The sequence below is a fragment of the Bos indicus genome, chromosome 3, assembly GCF_029378745.1.
Source record: "Bos indicus isolate NIAB-ARS_2022 breed Sahiwal x Tharparkar chromosome 3, NIAB-ARS_B.indTharparkar_mat_pri_1.0, whole genome shotgun sequence".
NCBI classification, from domain to species: Eukaryota; Metazoa; Chordata; class Mammalia; order Artiodactyla; family Bovidae; genus Bos; species Bos indicus.
The window spans coordinates 94,191,631-94,215,014 of record NC_091762.1 but is presented as its reverse complement, the minus strand read 5'-3'; the positions used below and the strand labels follow the sequence as shown (position 1 = coordinate 94,215,014).

Below are 23,384 nucleotides of genomic sequence, written 5' to 3'. Positions count from 1 at the left end.
GCTCAGATGGTAAAGAATTCACCTGCAATGCCGGAGACCTGGGTTCAATCCTTGGGTTGGGGAGATCCCCTGGAGAAGGGAACGGCACCCACTCCAGTATTCTGGCCTGAAGAATTCCATGGACTGTGGAGTCACAAAGAGTCCCTGGGATCCATGGGGTCGCAAAGAGGCAGACATGACTGAGTGACTTTCACTTTCACGCAACACATTTTCTACAATTCTTGAATAACCTAACTGAAGAATAGATGCCCTGACCTGTCACATTATCTATGATATTTGGTTACACTGGCACAGGGATCTCATTTTTTCAAACCAAAAACTGGCATACAGAAGGACTATCTCCATACTCCTCAGGTATTCACGTGTATCTAAGGGCATCAGATCCATGCTTTCAATGATTTTAAATACAGACAATATTTTAGCTTACTAAAGCAGGCATCCTAGTTCAAAAACTAAACCAAGATAAAATTTAACACTCCTTTTCTAGATCAGGAGCTCTATACACTGAGACCAGTATATCTGTATGCAAGGGTGGATGATTTACCAAAGGCTGAGAAGGCAGGAGTATCAGAAGGCTCTCTGGGCCTGGATTACATAACCTGCCTTGTCTTGGTCTATCCCTACGCTTCAGGACTGCTTTTCTGAATCTCAAGCAGACGAAGGTTGTTAGTCCCCTCAGACTTATACAGTTGTTGTTCTCTCTTCTTGCCTATCTTTGCAGGGATGGTTCAGGTCTCAGTGCCAGTAAAACTTCCTCAGATAGGCCTTCACTGATGCCCAATGGAAAGTTACTCCCCACCCCTTTATACTGTCCTTCAGGGTCATGTTCTACTGCACCACTCTATTATCAAAGCGATAACCATTATATTACTTTCTTATTTTTTGCACTTTCTACATCAGAATGTTAAATTCCAAAAGAGCAGGGATCTTGGCACCTTGTTTGTCTGTTCATAACTGCATCCCCAGGGCCTAGGTTAAGACTTCACACATAATAGGTGAACGAATGAATGAACGAATGAACAGGTTTTTAAAAATCATTTGGACAATACCAAGTGTGATAAGGATGTAGAGTGGCCAGAACTCTCATACACAGATGGAGAGTGCATAAATTAGAAAGTGGAAAACAGACAGTATCTACTAAAACGGAACATGTGCATATCTTATGATCCAGTAGTTCCAACAAAATATATTCAACAGAAAAACAAACAAACCATCAAAGGACACGCACCAGAATGGTTGTAGCAGCACTATAAAGCAGTGAAATTAAACCAGTCACGACTGCACACATGAGGAAAATTTTACAAAATAACAATGAGCTAAGGGAATCAGACACCAGAAGAATACATACTATATTGATTCCATTTACACAAAGCTCAAAAGCAGGTAAAACTAACCTATGATGCTAGAAGTCGGAGTAAAAGGAAACCTCAATGACTGAAAGGAAGCACAGGGAGGGAATGGGGTGCTTCTAGGATGCAGGTTACACAGGTATGTTTTCTTCAAAACAACTCACTGCGCTGTATGCTTATGATGTGAATTTTCTATATGTAGGTTATTTTTCCATGAAAAGTTCAAAAAATTAATCAGGAGTCCTTCTGAAGAGGCAGCACTTTCCTACCCTTGACCCAGTATTGCATCTCATCATCAGAAAGAGGTTTCCCAACAGGAGTGATGAACAGAGTGGAAAGACAGGCCAGATTTGGCTCAGCAAAGACTTTGGCTTCTAGGAAACACACATTACAGGCTCTCAATGTTGAAGATACCAGAAATCTTGAACATACACACTATCCAGTCGAGGAGCCACACCCAAGAAAAACAGATACGAGTTGCAGAAAAAAAAAAAAAAAAAATGTCCGTGCTCAGTCACATCCGACTCTTTGCAACCCTATGAACTATAGCCCACCGGGCTCCTGTGTTCATGGGATTTTCTCCGCAAGAATACTGGAATAGGTTGCCATTTCCTCCTCCAGGGATCTTCCCGACCCAGGGATAGAACCCATGTCTCTGGGTTCTTTACCACTAAGCCACAGGGAAGCCCTAAAAATAACGATAGCATATATTTATTGATCCACCAAGACAAAAGGTAGAACCAAAACTCTAGCACTTCAAGATAGTAAGTTGTCCCAATGTTACACAGAACGGCACAGCCCTAATTCAAACCTTGAGCAGCTGGATTCTGATGACTGTGCTCTTAAGCGCTTCACCTTAGAACACCTTGTGTGAAAGTGGGTAATGTTAATACATGTCTAAGGGGAGGAGGCAATAGCAAACCACTCCAGTATTTTTGCTTGGAGAATCCCAGGACAGAGCAGCCAGGCGGGGCCACAATCTATAGGGTCACCAAGAGTCACACGCGACTGAAAATACAGGCACACAAGAGTTTGCTTCTGGTATGCTTATTACAATAAGCAAGGCTTCCTACCTGCTGACTGAGCAGTCAAATGGGTCTCAATTTCCTTACCCACAAAATGCAAATAATAATAGAAGCTTTCTTTTATTCAACCAATATTTATTTATTAATCATCCATTCTGTGCTGGGGGCATTATTCTACGATCACTGAGGATGAAGTGAGAAAATGCAAAATGGTCGATTTATTTCCCCACTCTTTTTAAAAAAAATTTATTTATTTTTGGCCACAGCACGCAGGATCTTCGTTCACCAACCAGGGATCGAATCCGCGCTCCCTGCAGTAGAAGCACCAAGTCTCACCCACTGGACTGCCAGGAAAGTCCTTCCCCACTCCCTAACCCCTTGCATTTATTTATAAGCGACAGTGGGGTTTTTTTGGTTTTGTTTTTTAATACTTTGATGAATGTTATGAAACAATTCACACAAAATTCTGCGTTCAATTTCAAGGAATTCAGAAACCTTCTAAAGTTGCATATTGCCCTGTTACATTAAAAACTGTTGCAAAGGGACTTGATAAACATGACCTCGCACAAAAACCTCCAGTGGCATTCACATGTACCCAAAACAGTAGGGAAGAGGGTACCACTTTTACAGACAACCAAAATAGAAAACTACCATATCTAATCATTGCAATTTGGCAGATAGCCCAAGATAAGAAGCTTGCATCTCATTTCTCTAAGTCCAGTGCTTTTTCCAATTTGCCAGAAGAGAAGGCCCTTCTATTTCGGGGTTAGACTAGAGAAAGTAAAAGAAGTGCCACTGCAGTTAAGAGCAGCTCGTTTAGGGGAAAAGATATGAGTAGGAGGTCAGGCCCTTTAGTCACGAAAAGGGACTTAAGTCTAGCCCCTTTTTCCCTCTGGGAGCAATAGCGACATCCATATCGAGTAATAACTCTGCTGCTCCGCTTCCCTGTGGTGCTTGTTACACTACCCTGAAAGGAAGAAGGATGCGATTGCTTCCCACGGGCCATGTGGATATAAGGTTCATATGACTCAGGTCAATATTGATAGTCTCAAGGAGCTGAGGACAGGAGTGTTCACGCTTCTCCGCTGTTGGCTTCCGGTTTCCCACTGCAAGATCGCAATCCCCGGCAGAGGCAGAAAGCTGTTAGAAATCGCCATGTGGAAAGTAAGACGCTCCTAATGCACTTAGAACAGTACCTGGCATTTACCAGGCGTTTAGTACATATGTGCTGAATGGATTTATGGCTCAATGAGTCCGCAGAGAACAAATTCCACAGTCCCGCGGCTCAGGTCCCTCTCCAGCCCGGGACGCCACACTCACCGGGCGCCAAAGCTTGTTGGAGATGGGCGCAAGCCTCCTTCCAGCGTCCCCGCTTCAGGAGCTCGTGGAACTGCAGCAAATCTACCTGCCCCAGGGGGACTCTTCTTACAGCTGCCAGGCGCGCACAAACGCCGAAACGGAAGCCTCACTAGGAATGGAAAGAAGGTGGAGAAAAGGAAATTTCGCGCCAAACGCCGTAGCCCCGCCCCCAGGGTGTCTCCATAGTCCGTCAGCAGCCAGACCTTCCGCCCCGCCCATCTAAGGAGGGGACGCACGACGTACACCCGCCAACGTGCCGCGGCCATCATTGATTAGGTCTGCGAAGCCGTTCGCCGAAGAAAGTTCCTAACTCGAAAACATTTCCGGGTTCAATATGGACGCTCGAACCGTTTAGTGAGACTTCCTCCAACCTTATCTTTTCTCTCTGGTTTTTTTTAACCTGGATGTGACGTCTTAAAGGACCCGACGGAAATAGAACGTCAGGCGTTCTAAAATGGCGAACCGTACGGTAAAAGATGCGCACAGCATCCACGGCACCAACCCTCAGTATCTGGTGGAGAAAATCATTCGGACGCGAATTTATGAGTCCAAATACTGGAAAGAGGAGTGCTTTGGACTTACAGGTGAGCAAGAGCGTGCTGAACACCCCCCTTCCCTGCCCCAACCCCTGTCGTCCCATGGCCCAGTTTTCCGGAGTAGTACAATAGGACGGGCCCACTGGGGGTGAGATTTAGGGAGAATTTTTCAGTCATTCAGAAGAATCTGAGCGCCTACTCTGTGCCTAGTGTTGTGTTGGGCTTTGGGAACACAGATAGACCTGATAGGAGTTTATTCGGAAGGGTGTCACAGGTCGTTTCTTCGAGGCATTCCATATTTAATGAGAACTTACTAGGTTCCAGTGTTAACCCTGAAGGTCTTAAAGGAGCGTCAGTATTCCCGAAACCAAATTTATAATCTTATTACCCCCAAATCTGGATCATTTGAAATATTTTCACGTCCCAGTCCTAATATAAATATATGTTTTTAAAAGAAATCTTCCAGGTCGTCTTTGATACTTGTTTAATTCTGGCTGTTTTTGGTACCTGTGTTTCCCCCGTGAACCATGAGTTCATCTACTGTAAAACGAGCGCAGTAATACCCACATCAAAGGTCTACGGATTAAATGATTTAACCCAAGAAACGTAAGGATTACAGGAAATAGTGTGTAAGAAGTGTTTGGTATATAGTTACAGCTTGTTATTCATTCGCTAAGTAGTGTCAGACTTGTGACCCCCTGGGCCGTAGCCTGCCCGGCTGCTCTCTCCTCCACTGTCTGCGAGTTTGCTCAAATTCATGTCCATTGAGTCGGTGATGCTATGTATATTTAGCTACAGCTATATATTAATAAAAGTACTCAGTAATCAGGGGTGGTAGTGGTGCTAGTTGTTACCACTGTTAATTACTCGTGCTGTTACTGCGCTGCCATCACCCTAGCTATGTGTCCACGGAGGCGTCATATTGTTTTTCTGAGTCGCCATTAAATTTTGGAGTCATGTAAGATTTACTTTGGGGGCCTTTTCTCATTCCAGAGGTGAAATGACTTGCCCTAGTTTACAAAACTGGTGTCTGATTTTGATGACAACATCGAAAAGTTATTATCCCCATTGTCTAGATAAACTTTAGAGTTACCTAGTTATTGAGGAGTGGTTTGTTACAGTTTTCGTCCTTCTAACTCTTATTTAATCTGGCAGTTTTTCCTGTAACATGATGGTGACAAGCACAGACTCTGAAGTTAGACTTCTTGAACTAAAATCCAGGCCCTGCCACTTTCTGGCTGTGAATCTTGAGCACATCACTTAACCTTTCTTAGCCTTCATTTTCCTTAGCTGAAAACAAGGGCAGTGCTAGAACTTAACCTCATGACTTGTGAAGATTAAATGAGGTAATATGAAATGCTTAGCAGAGTACTTGGCATATAATTCAGTGTATATTGGCTGCTGTTATTATTTAATACACACTTGTTCTCCTAATATTAAGCTGTTAATTCAGGAGCACCAAATTTTGAACTAACTTTAACTCTCTGCACTTCAAACCTGTAAAAGCTTAGTCCTAATATGTTGCAATGCCACTCTGTTTTGTTTTTTAGCTGAACTTGTAGTCGATAAAGCCATGGAGTTAAGATTTGTGGGTGGTGTCTACGGTGGCAACATAAAGCCAACTCCTTTTTTGTGTTTAACCTTGAAGATGCTTCAGATTCAACCCGAGAAGGATATCATTGTAGAGTTTATAAAAAATGAAGATTTCAAGTGAGTGAAATATTTACTGGCTAATATAAATATTTTAATTTCGTGGTTCAGAATTTGGCTTTGGTTAAAAGAAGTGAAAACACTGTATCTCATTTCCAAAGTCCCACTCCAGTATTTTGTTCTTGAGCCCCTTGAGTTTTTGTTTTGTCTGTTTTGATTGTATTAACCTTCTTCTTTACTTTCTGAGCCTTGGTGACTTTTCTTCCAAAAAAGTATTTCACAAAACTCACTGACATATATTAAGCAGATGTTAGTGCCAAATATGTTGGTAGCACTGAATACTTAAGGATGAAGAAAGCAACATAAAGTGTGGTAAAGAAGAAGGAAACATTTGTGTTAATTGTAGGTTCATGTCCAGACCCTATTACCTATGAACTGTGACCTTGGAGAAGTTACTTTCTTTTCTAAATTTTACTTTCTTTACCTGTAAAATGGAAACAATATTACCAACTCAGGATAGATGTGAGGATTAAGGAAGAAAGAGCTGTAAATCTCTATCGGTGCCTGTTGCATGGTATCTGGCCCCAAAAGATAAGCTGCTCAAGGAGCTCACAGACGAGAACAGGAGACAGATGTAATAATAGATTGTTATTGCCAATCTCTATTCTAAGAAATTTACATGGGATAATTTATTTAACCTCCACAACTACCCTGTAAAATTATTATCCCCATTATGTAGGGGATGAAACTTAGGCACAGAGAGATTGATTTCCCCAAGGTCAAATGCTGATAAGTGGCAAAGCTGGTTTCAGAGTCCATTTCTTTCACCACTGTATTCTGTTTGTCATATAAGGAAATGAATTTCAAATGCCTACTGTTTATTGAAATGAAGATTTGAGTAGGTAGTTGGGGTATAGGAGAAAGGGAAAATAAAGGAATCTTATAAACATTAATGGCTAGAAAATAACTAACTTTTATTAGGTACTTACTCTGTGCTATATACCTCGCTTAGCATCTTATTCATTTTTTACTTAATATACCAAGCCATCAAATTAGGGACTATCATTTTACAAGGATTGAGAAAGCAAAAGTAAATTGCCTAGTGTTACAGAGTTAGTAAATAATAGAATCAAAATTTGAACCCAGATGACTGACTTTTTTCCATAATCAGCATTCTGCTTTCCAGCAAGTAGCAATCTGTGTAAATTATATTGTTAATAAATAAATCTCTACTTTCTGTTGTTAAATTCAGTATCTCATTTGATTCTTAAAATAATCCCATGAGGTAAATAGGTTGTATCTTAGTTCTACAGATGATATAATAGACTATGAAAGTTGAGCATTATAACCCAAGTCACTGCAGCCAGTAAGTGGTAGAATGAGAACTTGAACCCAGGTTTCCATATTTTAGCTATTTTTTCTGCTGCCCTATGCTACCTCTAAAAATGTAGCTTTCTCATCTGCCAAAGAGAAAAAAGAACTTGTTTATCCACTGCTATCATGAGAAAAGCTACTGGTAAAACTCAGGAACTTTGTGGAATGGCCTGTTGTTTCACTGTGGTCTATTTGTCAGGTACGTCCGCATGCTGGGAGCACTTTACATGAGGTTGACAGGCACTGCGATTGATTGCTACAAGTACTTGGAGCCTCTATACAATGACTATCGAAAAATCAAGAGTCAGAACCGAAATGGAGGTGAGTATGGTGCTAAGTATCTAGGCCTTCATCCCTGAGCCAGTTTTTATTTCACCAGTATCTCTGGCATCACGTAATCCAGATTGTTAGCGTCTTCAGTCAGGTCCTCCATCTCTCCTGGGGAGTAATAATACTGCATTAGACTACTAGCTTCCTGTCAACCTCACCCAGTCTGCCCCTGTCTGCCTATCTTTCCAGCTGCATCTTATGTTAATCCCTGCTTTGCGTCATGTGCTACATCCCGTAAGATCTAGCTCCTGAATGACCTTTGTTTTCCATTTGTTGGACCTTCACAGTTCTTTCTACTGGCCTTTGTTATATGATACTTCACCCTGTAATACATGGACTGAGTGTGCTCATACTTACGTAGGAATCTTCCTGAAACATAAGTATATCCAGGAGGGGCAGCTCCATACCTTTTACAAAGAGACACATTTTATGGTAAAATGGGATTCAGATAATGCAATCAGAACTTTTTCTCACTTAGTGTCATAACAAAAGATTAGTAACATTGGCCTTTACCCTCTAAATATTACATTAAGGAGTACAAGGTTAAGAATTTGGTATTATTCTTCAAACTTTTGTTAGCTTACTTATTCATTTGAATAAATACATACTAAGTGACAATGTTGCGCCGGGTACTGTACTACATACTGGAAATAATGTGATGAACAAGATGGACATGGTCCTGGCCATCATGAGATTACTTGTTTATGACTATATTATGCTAGACTAAGATAGGGTTTTTAAACCTAGTGATCATTTGGGCCAGATATTTCTTTGTTATGGGGAGCTGTCCAGTGCATTGTAGAATGTTTAACAGCATCCCTGGCTTCAACTCACTAAAGGCCGTTAGCACCCCATAGTTGGAGAGGCAACACCCCTGGTTGAGAACCACTAAACTAAGGTAATGTTTACCATAGAAATTCTAAAAAGCTGTTGCTCCACTTACCATGTAAGATACATGATTCTTAAAAATAGCAAATCACTATCACTTGGAACTAATATAATATCTTAAGTCAGGTTGCCACATGTGCTCGGTTGCTAAGTCATGTCCAACTATGTGTGACCCCGTGGACTGTAGCCAACCAGGCTCCTCCATCCATGGAATTTTCCAGGCAAGAATACTGGAGCGGGTTGCCATTTCCTTCTCCAGCCTAGAGAGAAAACTCACGTCTCCTTCATCAGCAGCCAGATTTTTTATCACTGAGCCACCCAGGAAGCCCCAAATCAGTTACACGTTCATTTAATAAAGTTTGCTGACCCACATAGGGGAAAAGATAGATATTTTATTTTTAGGAACTTAGTAGGTTCACAGGAGATGCTATACTTGAGTTGTAAATTTTATTCAAAAACATTACCCTTTTGTAATTCAGGACTTATTGTGCTTCTTTTTATGCTTGTCTTTCCTGCTAATTGGGACAGCTTCATTCATCCCATTATTCCCAGTTCCTAGAAGAAGCATGGCACGTAAATGGCCTCAATAAAGGGGAGTTGACTGGTTGAAGATTGGTGGTGGTGACAAGGCAGTGAAAGCCTGTAGGTTGAGCCCAGGTTTGACAGTAATCTATTCAGTGTTAATTGCCACACTGTAGTAGCTTTATTAGTGCATGTGTAGGCAAAGGGAAGGGGCTTCCCTGGTAGCTTAGATGGTAAAGAATCCACCTGCAATGTGAGAGACTTGGGTCCTATCCCTGAGTCAGGAAGATCCCCTGGAAAAGGAAATGACAACCCAGTCCAGTGTTCCTGCCTGAAGAATCCCATGGACAGAGGAACCTGGTGGACCACAGTCCATGGGGTCAAAAGAGTCAGACACGACTGAGTGACTAACACACACACACAGAGGGAAACTGCAGAGAGTTCACACTTTCTATACCAAATACCCTGTTAGATGTCTTACATAAAGAGTCTTAAACTTTTTTAACTTTTTGGCTATTTAAACTTACTTCCAAGTTACTTGAGCTTATGGTTTTTCTTTCAGAGTTTGAGCTGATGCATGTAGATGAATTTATTGATGAACTACTGCATAGCGAGAGAGTCTGTGATATCATTCTGCCCCGGCTGCAGGTAAGAGATAAAGGTCATACATACACAGTACACAATAACATGTGTGTAAAGATCTCTTTATACACATGCATTATAAAACACCGTGGATCTCAAAATCTTTTTTTAACTGAAGTGTAGTTGATGTACAATATTATATGTTATAGGTATACAGTATTGTGATTCACAATTTTTAAAGGTAGTATTCCATTTATAGTTATTATAAAACAGTGGCTCTGTACAATATATCATTGTAGCTTATTTTATTTCGAATACTTTGTTCCTCTTAATTCCCTCCCTCTTTCCCTCCCCTCACTGGTAATCATTAGTTTGTTCTCTATATCTGTGAGTCTACTTCTTTGTTATATTTAGTAGTTTGTTCCTTTTTTGAGACTCATATGAGTGATATCATACAGTATTTGTCTTTGTTTGATTTATTTCACTTAGAATAATATCCTCCAGTCCCTTGGACTGCAAGGAGATCCAGCCAGTCCGTTCTAAAGGAGATCAGCCCTGGGTGTTCTTTGGAAGGAATGATGCTAAAGATGAAACTCCAGTACTTTGGCCACCTCATGCGAAGAGTTGACTCATTAGAAAAGACCCTGATGCTGGGAGGGATTGGGGGCAGGAGGAGAAGGGGACGGCAGAGGATGAGATGGCTGGATGGCATCACCGACTCGATGGACGTGAGTCTCAGTGAACTCCGGGAGTTGGTGATGGACAGGGAGGCCTGGTGTGCTGCGATTCATGGGGTCGCAAAGAGTCGGACACAACTGACAACTGAACTGACTGACTGACTGAATATCCTCCAATACTGTATAGCACAGGGAACTCTGCTCCATACCCTGTAATAACCTAAATAGGAAAAGAATTAGAAAAAGAATATTTTAATCTTTCCTCACTTAACATAGTTATTTTGGAATATATCCATGTTTTTGCATATACTAACAGTTTTTTATTTCATTTGTTGCTCGATAGGAATAATATCCTGTTGCATGGGTATATATACCACAATTTGTTTATCCAGTCATCTATTTATGTAGAATTGTGGAGTGCAAGGTCAGTGTATAAAAGTCAGTTGTGTTTCTGTACATGAGCTAGGAACAATTAAATTTGAGATTTTGTATAAAAGATACTATTTATAACAGCATCAAAAATTATAAAGTAATTATGGATAATTTTGTTTAAAATGTGTAAGACTTTAAACAATATAAAACATTGCATTACTGACAGAAGTTAAAGAAGACATAATTAATGGAGATATATCATGTTCATGGTATATCTGACGATGACTTAACAATTGTTGTCAGTTCTCCCAAATTAATCTATAGATTCAATTCAGTTCCAATCCAAATCCAAATAAAACTTGATAGAACTTGGCAAACTGATTCTAAGATGTATATGAATATGGAGAGGACCTGGAATATCCAAAGCAGCTTTGAAAAAGAACAAAGTAGGACAAACGCTACCTAATTATAAGACAGTGTTGTGGTGGCATAAAGCTAGACAAGCAGATCAGCGGGACAAAGTGAAAGAACCAGAAGTAAGTGTATAGTACATGTTTATGGTCAGTTGGTTTTCTGCAGAGATGTTAGGGCAATAACAATTGAAAAAGGATAATCTTTTCCACAAATGGTGCTAAAATGATTAAATACCCATGTGAGACAAATGAATGTCCCCCTAACTCACATTATATGTAAAAATAAACTTGAAGGGGATAATAGACTCATAAAAGCTAAGAGCTGAAAACTTATGGAAAACATAGGTGAAAATCTTAGTGACCTTGTGTTTGACAAATTCCTGTAATAAAACGTGAACTATTTATTAAAAATTAATAAATTGACTATAAAAATTAAGAACTTGCCTTTCAAAAGATACCATTACAAAACTAAAAAGGCAAGCCACAGGCTGGAAGAGTACATTTGTACAACATATATCCATAAAAGTTCTTTAATCTGTACTTTATAAACGACTCTTGAACTTACTAAAAAGAAGGCAACCGAGTGGGAAAATGAACAAAAAATTCTAACAGATCTTTTACCAAAGAAAATACATAGTTGACCAGTAGCACATAAAAAGGTGTTCTATATCATTAATCATTCAGTTCAGTTCAGTTGTTCAGTCATGTCCGACTCTTGGCAACCCCATGAATCGCAGCACGCCAGGCCTCCCTGTCCATCACCAACTCCCAGAGTTTACCCAAACTCATGTCCATCAAGTCGGTGATGCCATCCAGCCATCTCATCCTCTGTCGTCCCCTTCTCCTCCTGCCCCCAATCTCTCCCAGCATCAGGGTCTTTTCCAGTGAGTCAACTCTTCGCATGAGGTGGCCAAAGTACTGGAGTTTCAGCTTCAGCATCATTCCTTCCAATGAACACCCAGGGCTGATCTCCTTCAGAATGGACTGGTTGGATCTCCTTGCAGTCCAGGGGACTCTCAAGAGTCTTCTCCAACACCACAGTTCAAAAGCATCAATTCTTCAGCGCTCAGCTTTCTTCACAGTCCAACTCTCACATCCATACATGACCACTGGAAAAACCATAGACTTGACATAGCCTTGACTAGACATTAATCATTAGGGAAATGCAAATTAAAAGCATAGAAATATGCACTACATACCTATAAAATGTGTAAAATAAGACTGATCGTATCAAGTGTTAGTGAGGATGTGGAGGAACTAGTAGTCTCCAGAGCCTATTGGTGACAATATAAACTGGAACAACCAAACTTGGAAAAGTTTGGCAGTTTCTAAACCATTCAATCCAGCTATTCCACTTCCAGGAATTTACTCAGGAAATGAAAGCATATGTCCACACAAAGACTTAAGCACAGATAATCTTAACAGTTTTGTTTGTAATGGCCAGAAACTGGAAGCAACCAAATGTCCATCAAGTGAATGATGTGGCCATACAATGATACTGCTGCTACTGCTAATACTCCGACTCTGTGCGACCCCATAGACAGCAGCCCACCAGGCTCCCCCATCCCTGGGATTCTCCAGGCAAGAACACTGGAGTGAGTTGCCATTTCCTTCTCCAACGCATGAAAGTGAAACGTGACAGTGAACTCGCTCAGTCGTATCTGACTCTACTCAGCAGCAAAAATGAACTGTTGATAAATAGCAGTAGCATGGATGAATCATAAAATAATTGTGCTGAGTGAAAAAAGACACAAAATTGTATGTACTGTATAATTCCTTTCTAATGTAAACTATAGTGACAATAAAGAACAGTGGTTGCCTAGCTATAGAGTAAGGGATTGGGGAGGAGAGGGAATGAGAAATCCGAAAGGAGCACAGGTAAACTGTTGGGTGGGGCGGCTCTATCCGTTATACTGATGTATTGACTTACATTTGTATACAACACAATACTCATCAAATTGTATACTATAAAAATTACAGTTTATTGTATATCACTTATTCCTCAGTGAAATTGTAAAATGTATTGCAAAAGTCATTGGAATACCTATAGACTAAGAGTCTTTGACTCTCAGATTCTGATATTCTGTGTAAAATTGGTAGCATTGATGAAAGGGTCCCACAGACAGTGTTTAAGATGGGGCATGGGAACAGATTCTTCAGAGTTTTAAGCAACCACAGAAACCCAAATTGGGAAGACCCAGAACTTAAGATCTCCTTTTTGATGCTGCTGTAGCTCAGTAATTCTGAATCAGTTTGCTGTATCCCACCTTGCCTTGCTAGATAAAAGCCAAGAAGGAATAATTTAAAGATCAAAAGTCAACATAGCATTTTTGCTGTTCAGTTGCTAAGTAGTGTCTGAATCTTTACAACCCCAAGAACTGCAGCACGCCAGGCTTCCCTGTCTTTCAGTATATCCCAGAGTTTGCTCAAACTCATGTCCCTTGAGTCGGTGATGCTATCCAACCATCTTATCCTGTGTTGCCCCCTTCTCCTCCTGTCCTCAGTCTTTTCCAGCATCGGTCTTTTTCAGTGAGTGGGGTGTTTGTATCAGGTGGCCAAAGTATTAGAGCTTCAACTTCAGAGTCAGTCCTTCCACTGAATATTCAGGGTCAATTTCCTTTAGGATTAACTGGTTTGATCTCCTTGCAGTTCAAGGAACTCTTAAGAGTCTTCTCCAACACCCCTATTCAAAAGCCTCACTTCTTCGGAGATCAGCCTTCTTTATGGTCCAACTCTCACATCTGTACATGACTACAGGAAAAACCATAGCTTTGACTACATGGACCTCTGTCAGCAAAGTGATGTCTTTACTTTTTAATCCACTGTCTGGGTTTGTCATTGCTTTTCGTCCAAGGAGCAAGGATCTTTTAATTTCATGGCTGCAGTCAACTATCTGCAGTGATTTTGGAGCCCAGGAAAATAAAATTTGCCACTGTTAACATTTTTTCTCTGTTAGCCATGAAGTGATGGGACCAGATGCCATGATCTTTGTTTTTTGAATGTTGAGTTTTAAGCCAGATTTTTCACTCCTCTTTTCACCCTCATCAAGAGACTCTTTAGTTCCTCTTCGCTTTCTGCCTTTATTTAGAGTGGTATCACCTGCATATCTGAGGTTTTTGATATTTCTCCTGGCAATCTTGATTCCAGCTTGTGATTCGTCCAGCCTAGCATTTTGGATGACGTGCTCTGCATAGAAACTAAATAAGCAGGCTGATGATATACAGCCTTGATGTACTCCTTTCCCAATTTTGAACCAGTCCATTGTTCCATGTCCAGTTCTAACTGTTGTTTCTTGACCTGTATACAGGTTTCTCAGGAGGCAGGTCAGGTGGTCTGGTATTCTCATTAAGAACTTGCAACAGTTTGTTGTGATCCACATACTCAAAGGCTTTCACATAGTCAGTGAAGAAGTAGTAGTTGTTTTTCTGGAATTCCCTTGCTTTTTCTATGATCCAGTGTATGTTGGCAATTTGATCTCTGGTTCCTCTGCCTTTTCTAAATCCAGTTTGTGCATCTGAAAGTTCTTGGTTCACATACTGTTGGACCTAATTTGAAGAATTTTGAGCATTACCATGCTAGCATGTGAGATGAGTGCAGTTGTGCAGTAATTTAAACATTCTTTGGCATTGCCCTTCTTTGGGACCGAAATGAAAACTTCTTCAGTCCTGTGGCCATTGCTGAGTTTTCCACATTTGCTGGCGTAATGAGTGCAGCACTAATAGCATTATCTTTTAGGATTTGAAATGACTGAGCTGGAATTCCATCACCTCCCCTAGCTTTGTAGTAATGGTTTCTAAGGCCCACTTAACTTCACACTCCAGAATGTCTGGCTCTAGATGAGTGACCACACCATTTTGGTTATCCAGGTCATTAGACCTTTTTTCTTTAGTTCTTCAGCAGTGTGTTCTTGCCCCCTCTTCTTGATCTCTTCTGCTTGTGTTAGGTCATTGCCATTTCTGTCCTTCATCATGCCCATCTTTCCGTGAAATGTTCCCTTGGTATCTCCAGTTTCCTTGAAGAGATCTCTAGTCTTTCTTCTGTTTTCCTCTGTTTCTTTGCCTTGTTCACTTAAGAAAGCTTGCTTTTCTTACCTCACTGTTCTGGAATTCTGCATTCAAATGGATGTATCTTTCTCTTTCTCCTTTGCCTTTTGCTTTTCTTTTCTCAGCTGTTTGTAAAGCCTCCACAGACAACCATTTTGCCTTCTTGCATTTCTTTTTCTTTGGGATGGTTTTGGTCATCACCTCCTATACAGTATTATGAACCTCTGTCCATAGTTCTTCAGGCACTCTTGTCTACCAAATCGAATCCCTTGAATCTGTTTGTCACTTCCACTGTATAAACGTAAGAGATTTGATTTAGGTCATACCTGAATGGTCTAGTGGTTTTTCCTACTTTCTTCAATCTGAGCCTGAATTTTGCAATAAGGAGCTCATGATCTGAGCCAGTCAGTTCCAGGTCTTGTTCTTGTCAGTCTGATTTCAGTATTGGCCATCTGGTGATGTCCACGTGTAGGGTCATGTCTTGTATTTTTGGAAGAAGGTGCTTGCTATGACCAGTGTTTTCTTGGCAAAACTCTTGTTAGCCTTTGCCCTGTTTCATTTTGTACTCCAAGGACAAATTGCCTGTTCAGACAAGGTAAATACATAAGAGACAAAGCAGAGATTAGTAGTTACCAGGGGATTCAGGGAAGGGAAATGAGGATTACTTAATAAGTATGGCATGTTTTTCTGGTGTGATGAGGAAGTTTTTAAACTAGTGAGAGGTGGTGATGGAAGAATTTTACACTTTAAAATTGCTGATTGTGTACATTGTGAATTTCACCTCAATAAAAAACAGATCAAAGGGACCTGAAAAACATCAATGTGGAGTACAGAATGGATTGTAAATATGATAAATGGGTAAGGTAAACTTTCTTGAGGCAGCAAAGCAGATGGATGAAGATAGTTGGTAGTGCTCACAGATAAGTACAATGAACCACTCTTCCTCCAGAGTGACTCAGTTACAGAAAATCATAGAAAGTAATTCTGAACATTCTCTTTTTCCATATTGATTATTATAGACTAGTGAAAAGGATGACATTTCAAATCTGAAAACCTGATTTCAGGGTCCAGTTCTCACATTTTATCCTTAGCTATGATTATTAAGTTTAGAAATACTGTAAAAAATGATATACTCTGAACTACAGTCAGGTTGTGACTAAGGTTTCTAAATCCAGTCATCTCTGAGCAAGAGTGTTGATGCAAATGGGGTAGTCTGCTGGAGTCCAGAAGCAAAGACCGCAAAGCAGACCTCACTGAGGAGAGGAAAGTTAAAATATGACTGATACATGTTACCATATCACTGAGAGGTGTGTTCTGGTGTGGGCCTCTATGTGCTGGATGAAGTGACCCTTAAGACTACCTTTAGCTTTGATTTGTTTCTTTCAAGCAATCCATAGGGCATAGCTTCTCATGTGCCCTGGCATTGGCAGGGAGCTGCTCTGGAATGAATTCTAATTTTATCAAACACAAATACTGGAAGTTAATACATTGACGTTGATCACTTCCAAGTCTGGTGAGCATCAGGGATTCTGGATGCCCTGTCTGATGCAGTCCTAGATCCCAGACTGTGGTGATCTTTTCCAAGGAACCCTTTTTCAAGGGATTCACGTCACTGAATGGCATCTTTATCTCATTTCTCCTAACCTTTATAGAATTTTGTTAGGGATGAATGAGAGCAAAATAAGAGTACAAATGGTACTATTTATTTTAGGGCTATCCAGTGATCTGTATGTCCTTGGTGTGCACACACACACAAACAAAAACAAAACCATAAGGGTCTTATGACCCAGCCAGTCCTTTTGTCTGTTTTGAACTCGCCTTTGCCTTTCAGGTCCTTAGTCACTTAGGATTGCTAAGTCACATCTTAGAAGAAAATGAAACTAGGAGGTGGTTTGTTTATATCCTGAGCCTTGTTCAGAATGCATGACAGCTCCCCAAATCCTGGGTCTAATAGAGAATTGGTGCTACTCAAGAGCAGGAGGACCCAAACCCCCACAGTGGACTGAGTCTTAGTGAATCTCTTAGTGGATTCTGGTCTGAGCTGCTCCTGGCAAAGTCCCAGCCAACATTGTCTTGAACTATTGACCCTTGTGTGTGAAGCCCATAATTTCTATTCAAGGCTACAGCTATACTGATTGATACTCTAGTGACCTTGGAGTATAAGGTCACAGGGAATAGAGGCAATAGAAAAGTGATATTCTCTTCATCTTTGTATTTATCTCTTTACAGGGAAACTTAAAAATATATATAGATCTTAGGTATGCTAAAGTCTCTAAGAATATCTGTGTCTGGGATGTCTTTGAAATGAAATTGCCTCGGCTGTTGTGCCATAGGTTTTCTGTCACTTCCAGAAGCCCAGTATTGGAGCTTCAGGACATAGAGGAGATAGAAGGGCCCTCTCTAACTTTCATTGTTTTCTCTGTAGAAACGCTACGTGCTAGAGGAAGCTGAACAGCTGGAGCCTCGGGTTAGTGCTCTAGAAGAAGACATGGATGACGTGGAGTCCAGTGAAGAGGAGGAAGAAGAAGATGAGAAGGTCAGGCACCTGGGAGCTTAAGGGTTGAAGGAGGGAGAATTACAGGGAATGGGAATTTTTTTTTGTTTTCAAACTGTATTTAGTTTTAACCAAAAAAGAAAAACCCCAAAATACAGTATTTCATCATTGAGAGTATGGGTCCTAGAGTTAAATGGACATGATCCGTATCTCAGCTCTCCTGTTTACTAGTGGCCTTATGTTATGTAAATTATATAATCTCCATATATATTTTCTCTTCTATAAAGCAAGGATTATGATACCTTTCTTTTAGGACTTTTATGAGTATTAAATGAAATTACATACATAGAGCCCTTAGCTTTGGGACATTATAATTGCATAATAAGTGGTAGCTATTAAACACTTGGGACAAAAATAATAGTGTTCATAATTGAATGCATACTAAGAAGTAAACCTAGTTTAGGGAAATAAAAACCACCTACTGCATAGTCATGTTCTTCCACTATTTGTTAAAATGCTGAAAACTTGAAAACAAGCAAGTTGTCAGGGAGCAGTCAGGTAAACTATTTTTAACAATTCAACAGTATTAGGCCACCATTAGAAGTATTATGAAAAATAACAAATGAACTTCCTTGGAGGTCCAGTGGGTAAGACTCCCGCTGTGGAGTGGGGTGGTGTGGAGAACTAAGTTCTAACTTAGTTCCCCCTGGTAGGAGAACTAAGATCCTGCATGCCACTTGGTGCAGCCAGAAAAAAATGTATGTGATAACGTGGAAACGATTACAGTAAGCTTTTTTTTTTTTTTTTTAAGATCTAAAACATTTGTGATTAAAATTACATGTGTAGAAAAAACTAGGGGGAAATATAAGAAATTCTGGCCTGTGGATACTAAGGTAGTACAGATGAAAGTGTAGCTCTGAGCTTAGTAGGCTCCATATAAGATAAGTGTTAAGGGAAGCACAGTCATTCATTAATGGAAAGCCAGGCACGGCTGAGGGGCTTTTCTGTGGTGAGTGAACCAAAAACATGCATTCTTTTTTTTTTTTTAATGGAAAATTTAATCACATACCAAAATGGAGAGAATAAACCTCCATTTACCCATCACCTAGCTTCAACAGTGATCAGCTCAGCTATTTTGTTTCCTCCACATCTACTCAGTTGTCCTCCACCAGTTATCTCAAAGCAGATCACGGCCATCATATATCTCATATTTCATTCGTCTATTTTATTTTCTGTTAACTAGTTCTTGAGTCTTTAATTGGATTTGGGGTTTTTGGAGTGAAGCAACACTACTTCATAGGTATAGTGTACTTCCTCCAGGATGGAATAGTCTGCTCTCTTTTTGTAATATTAGGATCCACTTGATGATCTCTGCATAGATCCATTAAGGGTTGTAAAATAATGATATTTTTTAAAAAACCTCCCAAATCAACATTTAGGTTTTTTTTTTATAAAGTTTATATAAGAAAAGTAAGATAAGTTATTTCCCTTTGTCATGTTTTAAAATCATGAGTTGATTTTATAGTATTCTCCTAAGAAGATTTGCCCTTGGTAACATTTGAATTTATCAATTTAAATATATTTGGTGTCTGGACCATTATTGTCCTTGTTGGTGCTGGATTGCCCTCTGTCTGGCCAGTGGGGGCCCCTCAACTTCACTGTTTGAAACAATCATAGTAGTTTCAGCCCCTTGCTGTCTGATACAATGACATGTTCTCGTTATGTCTTGTTAAGATTGTAGCCTGGACCTAAAAGTTGCCATTTTTCCAAGAAGCTCTTAGTTCCATTAATTTAGATATGTTATTCAGAGACCACAGTCTGGGCTCATTGCTACATGGTGTTTCTAGGACTTTACAGTTGATAAAGCTAAAGGAAAAAGAAATTGTAAGCTTAAAATACAATATATTTAACCTCATCAGTCTTATATCTCTATTTCTTCTTTCACATTGGAAATCCAACTTCTTAGGAGATAAGCATACTTAGCTCTCATTACTCTTACATAGTTCCAGAATAATGGTACCAGCACAAGAACAGTAACGGGATTATTAGATTTTGATTTTTTTATTTGGTAATGTGTTTTCTTGTCCTTAGTGTTATCCCATATATATTCAGAGTACTGTGTTTTAAAGTCAGTTAGAGGTGGAATTTGGGATGGGATGGGGAGGAGGGTATAAGCCATGTTCCTAGTTGGCTCTCTGTAAGCCTGTGCTCATCACTGACCCAGACCCTCTCTTTTCCAGTTGGAAAGAGTGCCATCACCTGATCATCGCCGGAGAAGCTACCGAGACTTGGACAAACCCCGTCGCTCTCCCACACTACGCTATCGGAGGAGTAGGAGTCGGTCTCCCAGAAGGTAAGGCCTTAGGCATTGGCATATTCCAGGGATACTTTAAGCACTGGAGTGTAGAAGTTTGGACTTCATGGAAGGAAAATGCTAGCCTATGGATAATGTGTGCTCACCAATGTATTAATTGCTACAAAAACACCACCCACAAAACCTCAGTGGCAAACATTTATTTAATTCACAGGTCTGTGGCCAGTGATTTAATCTGGGCTTAGGCAGTTTTTTGAGTATAAGCTATGGTCACTCACTTGTTTTGCAATATTCTCTGTTGGCTAGTGTAGCTGGCCTTAGCTATGATGACTGGAGCAGTTCATCTGTGTGTGTGTCACATTCTAGGCTAGGTTAGGCCTGTTCCCATGGCAGTGGCAGAACACAAGACTGAACAAGCCCAACCATGAAGTAATCTTTCTAGCATCTGCATCACATGTACAAACACCCCTTTGGCCAAAGCAAGTCACATGGCCAATCTTAAAGTTAAATGACAAAGACATGGATAACAGAGTTGGGTTAAGAATTGGGGCAATTTTTGCAATTTTCAGTGTCCAGGGCACCTACTAAGGTTCTTTTTTCTCTTTTTTCTTTCCATATAGGCGGAGTCGGTCTCCCAAAAGGAGGAGGTAGGCCTTTAGTGACTTGTGATGAAGGATAGAGATTTGGGGAGGGGGGATGTTGTTGTGTTTATATTGTCAGGACAGATACGGGAGTCTGACCAGTCATTTCCACAGCCCCTCCCCTCGCAGAGAACGGCATCGGAGCAAGAGTCCAAGACGTCATCGCAGCAGGTCCCGAGATAGACGGCACAGATCCCGCTCCAAGTCCCCAGGTATAGCATTGGGGCCTTTTGCTTGCTGTTGGTTGTCTTAATAAAGAAATGCAATAGGAGCAATTAGCCTCCTACAATACAGGAGTATCTTACTCTATTACTGTCTAGAAAAGGAAGTGGACATAGAATTTGAAAATTAGAGTTCACATTTTAACTGTCATTTATCAGCTTTGTTGATAGGATGGTGAGCTTCAGTTTTTGTCTGAAATTATAGGAGTAAGACATGACAAAGTAGTGGTAAATACCCAGTGTGGTGGTAGTGAAATTTAGCCATAAAGCCCTGAAGGCTAAGTGGGTTCAGTTCTTCACTACCAACAAGGTGTCCCTATCACAAGCCAAAAATGAACTAAGGGAAATAGCAGAGAGTGTGAGGGTAGAAACTGGTACACTGAATAGCCTTTTTTCTTCTCCAGGTCATCACCGTAGTCACAGGCACAGGAGCCACTCAAAATCTCCTGAAAGGTATGGATTAACTTCTATTTTGACTTAAGAATATAAGTCTTTATTCACAAATTAAAGTCCCAATTACAAGTCAGTTGGACCTTGTGTTAATGGAGATATAATCTCCATCAATACAATTTAGGAATTCTCCTTAATTACAGGAAGAAGTGGTCTCTTGACCTGAAAATTATTAGAATTATATATACGTATGTAGTTATTTTTCCTGTAGGATTGCGACTTTGGATAAAGGCATGAGCCTTAATCTCAGGAGCCCTGGGACTCTGTCCCAGCTTTTAAGATTTTTTAAAACATATTTACTTCTGGCCACACTGGGCTTCTTTGCTCCTGGGCCCTGTCTAGTTGTGGCGAGCGAAGGCCACTCTCCAGCCACGGTGTGTAGGCCTCTCACTGCAGTGACCCCTCCTATTGCAGAGCACAGGCACTAGGGCTCATGGGCTTAGAAGCTGCGGTACACAGGCATAGCTGCCCCACAGCATGTGGGATCCTCCTGGACCAAGGATTGAACCCGTGTCCCCTGCAGTGGCAGGCAGATACCTAACCACAGGACCACTAGGGAAGTCCCAGTCCCAATTTTTAATACTTAGCAGTTGAGTGACACTGGATAAGTCATTTTCATTTGGTAAGCTTCCATTAGATACCTCTAGAAACTGTACACTGTTGGAAGCACTCGATCTCTCAGAGGTCAATTCTTCAATGGTAAATTTTGGAGAGTAATGCCTAACTCAGTGTTGCTCTTAAACATAAAAACACCAAGTACATTTAATGAATATTGACTGTCTTTGTCCCCATCAGTGTTAGCACGTATCAGTCTTTCTCAAAAATCCTTACTCAGCTCCTAAAACAGCTGGTAAATTTAATGATTTGTATGTGTCACCATTTCAGGTCTAAGAAAAGCCACAAGAAGAGCCGGAGAGGGAATGAGTAATGGACTCAGTTTGGTTTTAATACAAGTGGCCTTCTGTGGAGATGAAGGCATCTGTCTACGTAGAAGATCTACTCAGTCCCAGGCAGCTATGAGAGTATTTTAGATTTTTTTTTAAACCAAGTTTTCACTTTTTTTTTTTTTAACATGAAAGAGGTGCTGAGTTTTGTATCTCTTTATGAATTGTATGTAATCCACACATTTGAAAGATAATGCTTCCTGAACTGAGCTGCTTTTGGCCTCTTTGTACAATCAGCCTTGTTTGTACTGAAATTTATGAGGGTAGAATGGATTCAAATAGGGTGTATGAAACAAGGGGAGAATGTGGCCACATTGTTATTTTTGTTATTAAATTTGACACACCCATTTCCTGTTTTTCTGTGGTTTTAGTTTTGGTTTACACTGAGATTAGAACTGTTTCGAGAATTCTGAGATACGGGCTACTGCTTGCTGTTCCCTTAAAAAAACCAAGTCGGTAAAATATATTAGCTCCAGGTTTTACTTCCAGCAGCAGCAAATGGTAATAAACATGAAAACTGACCTGTTATCAGCAACTTTATAAGAATGAATTCAGTTGTAAGGCTTTTTCTGGATTATTTAATCCAGTTGCATTAAACGTTCAACAAAGAGTAAAACTTGACACCTATTACATAGCATTATTGTATAGTGTTTCTTTTTCCCTACAGCCTTGAATTCCAAATTAAGGTGCTCAGCACCTTTATGCTGTGAGCGTTGATACTGTCAAGACTAGGCAGTAGCAGTAGGGCAACCAGGGTGAAAACATTCAATGGAGAGAAAAATATCTAATGCCACTCAGGGTTTTAACCTGAGTTACTAAACAACAGCACCATTCACAAAACCAGAAAATACAGCAGGAAGAGACCAGGTTTTAGAGGGGCAGGTAGTGAGAATTGTGGTGGTAGGGAGAAAAGAATGCATTCAGCTTAACTTGAAGTTTACTTTGAGACAGCTACGGTATATCTAGATAAAGCCCAGACATTATAAATAAGAACTGGAGCTGAGCTAGTGATCTAACGCTGAATTGACAATGTTTAGGTAATTGTAGAAGGTGTAGAATTGAATGCAATGCCCAGGGAGCGTACATTTGTAAGGAAAACCAGTAGTAGAATCATAAGCAACACTCACTCTGTTGAAGAAGAAGGGCAAACACTGACTGAAAATTGAATCATTTCAGAAAGGTAGAGGAAATGGGAGAGAG

The 23,384-nt window shown here is 40.3% G+C and overlaps 2 protein-coding genes across 3 annotated transcripts in view; one reads left to right on the top strand and one right to left on the bottom strand.

Moving 5' to 3' along the window:
• Positions 1–3,920, bottom strand: part of ORC1 (origin recognition complex subunit 1) — a 37,191-nt gene extending 33,271 nt beyond the window's left edge. The window contains exons 1-2 of one of the 2 annotated variants that reach the window (XM_070786541.1): positions 3,695–3,920; positions 23–144 (exon numbers count right to left, since the gene is read on the bottom strand). The gene's annotated coding sequence lies outside the window, so the exon portion shown is untranslated. The remainder of the gene's footprint in view (positions 1–22; positions 145–3,694) is intronic. The other variant, XM_019957486.2, reaches the window with a different exon arrangement.
• Positions 3,921–4,031: 111 nt separating this feature from the next.
• On the top strand, positions 4,032–22,531 carry PRPF38A (pre-mRNA processing factor 38A). The gene is made up of 10 exons (XM_019957489.2): positions 4,032–4,317; positions 5,820–5,979; positions 7,493–7,614; positions 9,596–9,681; positions 17,546–17,656; positions 19,855–19,967; positions 20,549–20,575; positions 20,684–20,781; positions 21,195–21,243; positions 22,126–22,531. Exons 1-10 carry the CDS (start codon positions 4,188–4,190, stop codon positions 22,166–22,168), a joined length of 939 nt encoding a protein of 312 aa, XP_019813048.1. The 5' UTR covers positions 4,032–4,187; the 3' UTR covers positions 22,169–22,531.
• The last annotated feature ends 853 nt before the right edge of the window (positions 22,532–23,384 follow it).

Bases quoted from the DNA above. Each gene is read 5' to 3' on its own strand.
- PRPF38A (XM_019957489.2), top strand. From the start codon at position 4,188: ATGGCGAACCGTACGGTAAAAGATGCGCACAGCATCCACGGCACCAAC. The intron at 5,980-7,492 runs GTGAGTGAAATA...TCTATTTGTCAG, and splicing joins ATAAAAAATGAAGATTTCAA to GTACGTCCGCATGCTGGGAG. The intron at 9,682-17,545 runs GTAAGAGATAAA...TTTTCTCTGTAG, and splicing joins TCATTCTGCCCCGGCTGCAG to AAACGCTACGTGCTAGAGGA.